The sequence below is a fragment of the Montipora capricornis genome, unplaced genomic scaffold (assembly GCF_036669925.1).
Source record: "Montipora capricornis isolate CH-2021 unplaced genomic scaffold, ASM3666992v2 scaffold_77, whole genome shotgun sequence".
NCBI classification, from domain to species: Eukaryota; Metazoa; Cnidaria; class Anthozoa; order Scleractinia; family Acroporidae; genus Montipora; species Montipora capricornis.
Window position 1 is genome coordinate 25,001 of NW_027180269.1, and position 8,972 is coordinate 33,972.

General features: G+C 38.4%; 1 protein-coding gene across 1 annotated transcript in view; it reads left to right on the plus strand.

Annotated features, from left to right (window-relative positions):
* Nucleotides 1-8,617, plus strand: part of LOC138036936 (sodium channel protein 1 brain-like) — a 32,781-nt gene extending 24,164 nt beyond the window's left edge. The window contains 3 exon segments of the mRNA XM_068882964.1: nucleotides 443-574; nucleotides 5,817-6,419; nucleotides 6,422-8,617. Of these exon segments, the coding sequence (XP_068739065.1) occupies nucleotides 443-574; nucleotides 5,817-6,419; nucleotides 6,422-6,831 (1,145 nt within the window). The 3' untranslated portion in view covers nucleotides 6,832-8,617.
* Nucleotides 8,618-8,972: the final 355 nt, after the last annotated feature.

Genomic DNA, 8,972 nt, shown 5'->3' on the forward strand with positions numbered 1-8,972 from the left:
TCTCTGACCAATTGTATTTCTCATTTCGGTGCTCCCGGATTGTGGACATCTACCTTGTTTTAAAAATAGCCAAATGAGCTGCTTTTCAAGTTCCATGCAATTGGATTTTTTCGGTGTGTTTATTGCAAGTATGTCTTTCTAAACTCGGCAACACAAACTTATATCCTTAATTATCACCGACCGTTATGCTGTGCAAAATACTGGATTTCCCAACCTCCTTCTCCGACGTACCTATTTTGTAATTTTCTTTTCATTTCTGTCTAATAACGTTTCGATTTCAGTTTACGACTCAGTGATAATCTCCATCTGATTTTATGTGATGTGTTCATCCCAAAAAACAAAATAAATAGACTGCGTGGTGTGTTTTACAGATACCGACAGTTTTACTTTTTGTTGTTGTTGAATTCCTTAACTGCGATCCTGTGTTTTGTCGGGTCTTCACATATAATAAATCTGGTATTCACAGCCATTTTTACCTTGGAGGCAATTGCCAGGATTGTAGCTTTACGCCTGCATTTTTTCAAGCAATCGTGGAATATCTTCGACTTTACCATCGTCATCCTGAGCATTATAGGTAAGAAAGTCATTTTATTAACCATAACAATAATAATAGTAATAAATAATAATAGTAATAACCCGGAGACCAGATATTGTTATTCAAAGAAAGAAGGAGAGGCATACCATCATTGTGGACATTTCTGTCCCTGCTGATAGTAAGGTTGTACCCGTGAAAGTGATAGAAAAGATAATATTTCTTGCGTTTTTCTATGCTCTAAGTGCAATGCTCCAACTAGCACTGACACAATTTTCGTCTTTGTCTTTCATAACTTTCCCATCTCCCTTGCCAGATCTTGTAAGATCTGTCAAGGGAGATGGGAAAGTTATGATAGACAAAGACGAAAATTGTGTCAGTGCTAGTTGGAGCATTGCACTCTATACCAAAGAAGTTGACGGGACTCTTAGAGTAGATTGGCTTCACAGAACACTTCAAAAGTCTGCTCTCCTTGGATCGGACCACATACTGAGAAAGGTCAGTGTTGGAGGTCTGAAGTCTCGCGTCGACAAAATATTTGTATGTTTTCGAAACCAAAAAATAAAAATACCATTAAGAAGCATCATCTACTTTGTCCAATTTTAGTGTGGATTTTCCCTAAAAATGTCATGTTATCATGCGATAAGCAGCGGTATCCTCGCATTCAAGAAGAGTGAATCAATTAATCAGAGCATTGGACTACCACGCGGGAGCAGTCACGGGCTCGGCCAGACCGACACTCGGGGTCTTAAAATAATAGAGGAAAAAGTGCTACCTTTGTAATTCTCATCTGTAAATGTTTAGACTTTCAACAGTCTCTTAGACCCGGTCTCATAACCATTAAGTGTTCCGGTATAAAGTCCATAGGATCAGTGCAAAGCCGGTGAGTAGGGAACGGAGGTCCCACTGTACGTGTTGAGATCTGTCCGCCGGTAAAATCCGGTCTCAGGTTGAATCCGTTTTAACCTAGGTTAAATTGTTGATCCTCATTTTACCTAGGTTGAATACGCACTCAGATGGATTGAAGAAACTTTTTTGGAACCTAAATTAAGCCTAGAGAAAAATTAGGGTCAGGTTAAGATTAGTTTTGGTTATTATACATTGATATTAATTGAAAAGTAAATAATGAAAACAAATGTGTTGGGTTGAGTATGTTCGTCGTTGTAGTGTAGTGGTGAAGACACAGTACTACAAATCTGGAGGGTGCGAGCTCGAGTAACGGTAAATTCAAAGTACAGTTCTTTGTTCCCTTAATATGTTGTTGAGACTGAGTTAATTAGTGTATGAATACATAAACCGATAAGATGATACCAAAGATTAAGAAGATGTGTTGAGATGGGTAAGACAGAGCTTGAGGAGAGAAGGTGTACGAATCCTTTTTAGAGGGTGTTAAAACTGATTCAAGCTGAGAACGGATTTTACGTGCAACATAAGTACCCGGCCTGGCAGTGATAAATCAAAGGGGCTTTTAGTGTATAAGCCCACTGAAGCATAATAAATAGCATCTGACGACGGGCTATCGCTCGAAAACGTCAGATCACAAATCTTTCTCAAGAAGAGGACTTCGCATATGAAGGGGTTGGGATACTCGTCGGAAATTTTGAGACACTAAATATTGGAGAAAGAGCCAATACAACATAGATTTGATTTAGTAATGTACTATGTTTCGGCTTTAGGTACAATGAGAGTTAACATTGGTTTGCTTCTATGTACATATATATATCATATATATATAACCAAAAAATGAGTAGAAGTCCTCATCAACTTGAAATTAAAAAGGCTTCCCTGGCCTTGCGGGTTGAGTCTCTATTGGAAAATATTATTTCGATGGGAATTAATTGCATGTCGTTAGAAATGTTGTGGGGAGAAGAGAGAAAATGTTCTGCGACTAGTGGTATTTAGTGTTAGGGTTATCTAAAGTGCGGCGGTGTTCATTAAAGCGGTCCTTGAATTAAACGTCGTTTAGTTTCTTCAATGTACTGCAGATTACATCTGTTACATTGAATCATGTAGATAACGATTTTAGTTTCGCAGGAGAAGAATGTGTATCTTGAATGTTGTAGAGAGACTAGCTTCATTTAGAAATTTCTGACGTATATTCAGCGATCTTTCGTCTTTGTTACGTCAGTCAAATTGCCTCCCACTCGACCAAGTGATTCAAATGAGCTCAGTGTAACCTGGATCAAATGAACGTCATCGCTATTCTTCGCGTGAAGCAGGGTTAAGGATCGCCGGAAGGAGAGCCATGAACGTGACGAACAGACTGAACAGAACTTCACACTACTTCCGCAGGAAGACCACGTAAATTTGATACAATTTCGTGTATAATTAAAACTTGAGGATGTACGGATTTCAAGTTTATCGCTTGAATTGACAACAACTTTAACCCCAGTGTTGTTTCAAGAAATGTTTGTGAGGCTGCTCTCAAAAAATTGCTCAGTCATCCCCCGACCTTAACCTCCAACGGTAAATAAGACGTGCGTCATTGTTTTGACAGTTATTCCATGAAATATTTTTGCATTTTTTTTTTTATTTAACTACGCGTTAGCAGAAAAATAAGTAATGTACGATATTGCTGAGATAAGAAATAAGAAATTCGAGAAGATCAAAACAGCTCAGTTTTGTGCACGTGTAACCCGGCTTAACCTAGGATTACGGCTGATGGAGACTAGAACATGCAATAGAACCATAAATCACATATTGTCTGGATATCACTTTCGGAGCATTCTTTTGGGCATATTTGCGGAATAGAATACTAATCCCTTGAGATTTGTTTTGCATGCATGATCCTTATTGAAACAAACTTGATTCCATCCATTCTCATTACTTTAAGTCGAAGTGGATATAAAACGGGCATGTACTAAAACCCGAAACACCGAAACGAAACCATCGGAACGAAACCACAGAAACCACCGGAACCGCCGAAACCATGGAAACACCGGAACAAAACCACCGAAACAACGGAACGAAACCATCGAAACGAAACCACCGGAACACACGAAACAGCTATAAAAACTTGAACAAAACCATCGAAAGTGACTCGATTGCAGTTTAAAATTTGACCTCCGGGCTGATTGTCGCTTATAATAATTTCTCGAATGGTTTCCTTTAAGTTTCCTGATTCAGTTGCTCTTTACTAACAATCTTTGCAGATTCCCTAAGCACACCAGAAGATTCTTTCATTTCATTATTTTTCCTTTATTAACTATGTCAAGCAATGATGCGCACACGGCGAGCAAGTGAAAACGAGGTTGGAACATTGCAAAGACCAAGGCAACAAACAAAAATACGAGGTGTCGACACAGTTATGATAAAAGAATGTTAACGCATTTGTAAATTATTGTATTATTGAAATGAATTTGCATTTCGAAGAGATAGTTAATGGCGGAGACTGAATTTACCAAGTCTATTGTGTGCTTGTGTAGAAAGGAACAACTTTGCACAAAACGACTAATTTTACTTACAGTGAAACTACATCACGAGTGAAAGAATTTCAGGAAATCTCGCGATCTGCATGGTCATTTTGGCTGTTTCGATAGCTGTTTCGGTGTTTCGATGGTTCCGGTGCTTTCGTTCCGATGGTTTCGTTTCGGTGTTTCGGGTTTTAGTACATGCCTATAAAACGGGGTAGTTTCAAACTAATGTACGATTTAGTTGCTCATTTAATACCCCCAAAATATCTACGCAAACATAACGTCCAGTGACGTCATATCGTTGTTTTGTCACTTTCAAAGAGAGGCCAACATTTTAAATTCTTTTACTGTTCAATTGCAAACCGTAAAATCTACAGCATAAAATATTAGACTGTTTTAAAACATTCTAAACAGGTGAAGACCCACCGGATGTGGAAAAGTGTAATTTAAACGTTCAAAACAGAGTCACGGGACGATAACAATTAAATCTCTCTCCGAAGATATTGAACTGCTCGAAAATTTTGGGATTATTTAAAATTTTTATATAGGTAATTAAAGCCATTAAAAGCAGAAAATTAGTGTATTTTTGTAATCCACAGATAGGAGTGATGAAGGTGATTATATAAGGTACATATTGGACCAATGCTAGCGGTCTTTTAATATCAATCCATGAAAGGCATGAAAGACAACAGAGAGTTTTCATCTGATTTGAAAGAGCGGCTAGCACTCATTTTAATAACTAAAAAACTGAGTGTCAAACACAAGGATGAAAAGTAGAATAAGAGCCTACAAAGCAGTTAGATTCCGTCCACCCTTTCACTCCTGGTAAATTTGTAAGATCGGTCGCCGACTTAAATGTCAGCTTCAAAAGTGGAACTAATCACAGGTTTTTTAACAGCTTTGTTGGCTTAATAGCCTCTTTGCACCTAAGCATTTTAACGGAAATGTTCATCCAGGATGTGTCGTCAAGTGCTTTTTCCTACAGATACCGTACTCTAAACATTTTTTTTCGTGTGTGGGAGAAATCTCTTCCCTAGCTCACCGCAATGTTTTCACTGTATTGCCTAATCGACGCACAACACTGGTCAATAAATACGATTATTTAAACAAAATGACCGCCGTATGAAGTAAGACACCTGAGAACCGTTCAGCGCTACAGCTCATATCGAGTTGTAACACTTCGTGTTGAACATGAAAACGATAATAAATAAAAATGAGTAAACACCAATGGACAACTGAAATCATCAGTACGTATCACACCGTATGTTTGGTAAAAAAAACTTTTCTATTCTATCTATAAGAGAAGCTTTCCGTTGCACCGAGAAGCTATTTCATAACGAATAGTCGTTTGCTGATCCTGATATTTTTCTTGTTTTTTTTTTGTTTTGTTTTTTTGATGCAATGCCATTAGTTACTTGAAATGCAAATAGTGATTTGTTGCTCATGATCTTTCCATTACTCAAAAAAACAATGATACAATATATTTTTCCTGAATGTCCTGTAAGTTCGTTTCAGTTTGATTCGCGTTTGGGAATAGGCAGCTCATGTGGGCCTTTTTTCAATACAAGAACTATCTCCTTATTAAACGCCCTATCATAATAAACATTTTCACGTTAGTAATCTTGTCTTCAAAGCCAATAACGACACTGAATCGCATATTCTGATTGGAAAATTCAATAGTATTCCAAAATTGCCATTTTCTATCGGTTAACATTTGCATATGACCTTTTATTTTATGTCGTTGTCTGAAAGGGTTTCAGCACTTTTTTAGGGTCCAGCATACACTGAAGTCTCAGATAAATGATCTTATTTTTGCTGTTTCAGTTGGCTTTAGATTGTTTTTCTTACAGAATTTTTCTGTTTATTCTCAGGAATCATTATGGAACATCTTGACTATAAGTTTATTGTCACACCAAGCTTATTCCGCGTTGCCCGTGTCTTTAGAATTGGCAGATTGCTGCGGTTTTATAAAGGTGCCCGCGGGATTCGCCGCCTTCTTTTCGCTCTTGTTATTTCTCTGCCAGCATTGTTCAATATTGGTGCCTTATTGTTTCTTGTTATGTTCATTTACGCCATCATTGGAATGTCTTCATTTGGTTATGTGAAAAAGACAGGAGCGCTGGATGATGTAGTGAATTTTGAGACGTTCGGGAACAGTATGTTATTGTTATTTCGACTTTCAACCTCAGCGGGGTGGAACGATGTTCTGGAGCCACTATTGATTCAACCACCGGACTGCGACCAGCATTACCAGGGACAACCCAACGGGAACTGTGGGACACCATGGCTTGCGACCGTGTACTCTATCTCTTTTATACTTCTAACCTTCTTGATCATCATCAACATGTATATAGCCATTATTTTGGAAAACCTCAGCCAAGCACATCAGCAGGATGAAGTTGGAATTACAGATGATGATCTGGAAATGTTTTATTCGCTTTGGGAGCGCTATGATCCAGACGCAACTCAATACATTTTTATTCTCAGTTGTCTGACTTTGTCGACAATCTCGAACCACCGTTAAGAATTCCTCAGCCTAATAAATTTGCATGCATTCATTTGAATATTCCTATAAAGAAAGGAGATAAAATTCATTGCTTCGATGTCATGCAAGCTTTGGTCAGAAGAGTTATTGGTGAAATTGAGGAGGACGAATCGGTTGCTTTTACTTTAATGAAATCTAGAATGGAACATCACTTCATCAGTGCGTTCCCAAAACGCGCGAAGACGCAAACGGAAAGCACGACTTTAAAAAGGATTCAAGAAATTCGCGCAGCCACAATAATCCAGCGATCGTACAGACAATATCGCTTCCAGTTAGAGCTGAGAAAATTCAGATTACAAAAAAGCCAGCCAGTGCAAAACGACGCATATTCTTCTATATAGGAGAGGGTGCCCACAAGGGTTTTCAGATAACGGTCCAAGAAAACAGGGAAGCCTAAAGACCGAGTCATGTGACAAAAAAATGTTACGATCCGCAATGACAGAATGTCCTAACGCACTTACATGTACTGGTCAATATAAGTTAAGTTCAGCTTATGACGCTTAATGTGTTTTGGATTATTCAAGCCCAGTTATAGGAGAGCTAAAGATGAATTTTTGACCTTTCAATCATTTACATTTGACTTTTGTAATAAGCTGCGCTGTGCTATCTAACCCTAAGCTGATGTAAACTGCACTTGCTGCGTGCCAAAGGCACCCCAGACAGTGACGTTAACTTAAAATTATCACTGTAATTGTAATTCACGGCCAGCGAGTCATTCGAGCGAAGACGCGAAGCTGATGAGACAGCAGAACATCGAGCCGTGCGAGGTTTGCTGGTAGGCAGAACCAAGAGATGGCTGCAAAAATGTAATGTATTTGCGATTTGAACCAATCAGAAAGCGTATATTATAGGGAGCCAATCAGAATATATGTCCGGTTAGGTCATTTCACCATTGCTCAACTGCAAAACGAACGCACGTGAACCAAGTGAGAGACATGGAGGGTTCTTGATAAGATTTGCTTCGAAAGAGACTTGGTTTTTGCTTTTCATTCCTTTAGTTTTGTGTATTTAACTGTGAATAATCTTTATAGAGGGAGTGGTTATTTCAAGTAATTGTATTTGGTATCAAAAAATCGAGAGAAGATCGAATATCGAACCAGTGTGTCCACTTGTCCACAGACTGAACTCAAAGACAGTGCAATAGGGAGTTCAGTTAAGATTTTACGACGGCGATGGCAACAACAACGCCACAAAACAATGATATCATTGATTCAAAGAGCATAAATAATAGTGCTGCAGGAATTTAGGACGGATTTTTGCGGTACTCCGCAAAAGGACGACGTGGAATTACCAAATTTGAGCTTTTGACGACAAAGTGAGCATGCAACAGAGAATCTTTCATTCTCTATTTTCACTTTGTAACTGCTCGTACCAATTTATTTTGAGGACACTTCGCCCAAATTGAAAGAAGTGAACGAGAAAGAATAACCGCGAAAGAATTACGATAAAGCAAAGTGATATTTCGTGGTGACATTTTCGTTGAAGTCGCCGTCGTAGATCTTAAGATCCCTAATAGCTCGGCCAGCGTGCCAGAACGAATACTTCACTCGACCAGCTAGGTTAGCATGCCATTTGTCGAACGGTTTATCAGTTACGAAATTTGAAGCGAATAATTCACAGCTTTTACTCACTGAAACAGCGTGTTTATTCGTCAACAAAACGAACGAAGGCTATCAAAGATCAAAGTTCACTCGGCCAGTATTTTATTGTTTGTAATATAGATGTGGCATGCAACATCATGTGATTATCATTTCCAAACCCTGCTGAGCCGTAATTTCTCCTCGTTGGCACTTTATTGCACTGGTAGGTATATCTAATTTAAATGAAAAGTCTCAACTACTTAACACTACTCCTTCAGTTAGAAGAATACTTTTTACCCTTTTTCATAGGTTTCTATTTTCCTTATTTTCTACACAAAAATTCGCAAACATTTAACAGAATCCTTTCTTTTGTATTGAGAAAATAACGTTTCATTTGCTTTAGTGTTGAAAATTATCATTTATTAAGTCGAAAATATCACGAAGTATATTTTTAAATGATGCAATTGACGCTGCCTTTCAGCTTTTTATGTAAAAAGAAAACTGACAAAGTGTGGATTGAAAACAGTGAATAAAAAATTGTTGCAAACATGGTTTTTCATCTTTCCATACCGATTAGTGCTTATTTTGAGGTGATCGAAAAGCTGTTAACCCTTTCAGCCCCGTGGGGTTCCCCATTGACGAGTGAAATCGTCTGGCGTTAGACAGAGTAAAATCTATAAGTGGCACTATTGGGAGTGAAAGGGTTAATTAAGATTGCAGTGTAAGACGGGCAGATGATGCAAATAGAGCGGATCAATTCGCATCCCCAAGGCTCAAACGCCGCTCAAACTACAGCGCGTGTGTTACAATATTATGTGGTGCACAAAAGATCAATACCAGATGAATACCAAGGGTACGTCTTCCAGTTTTGTCGAGCACCGTCTCCGGGTGCAAGTGTGTGT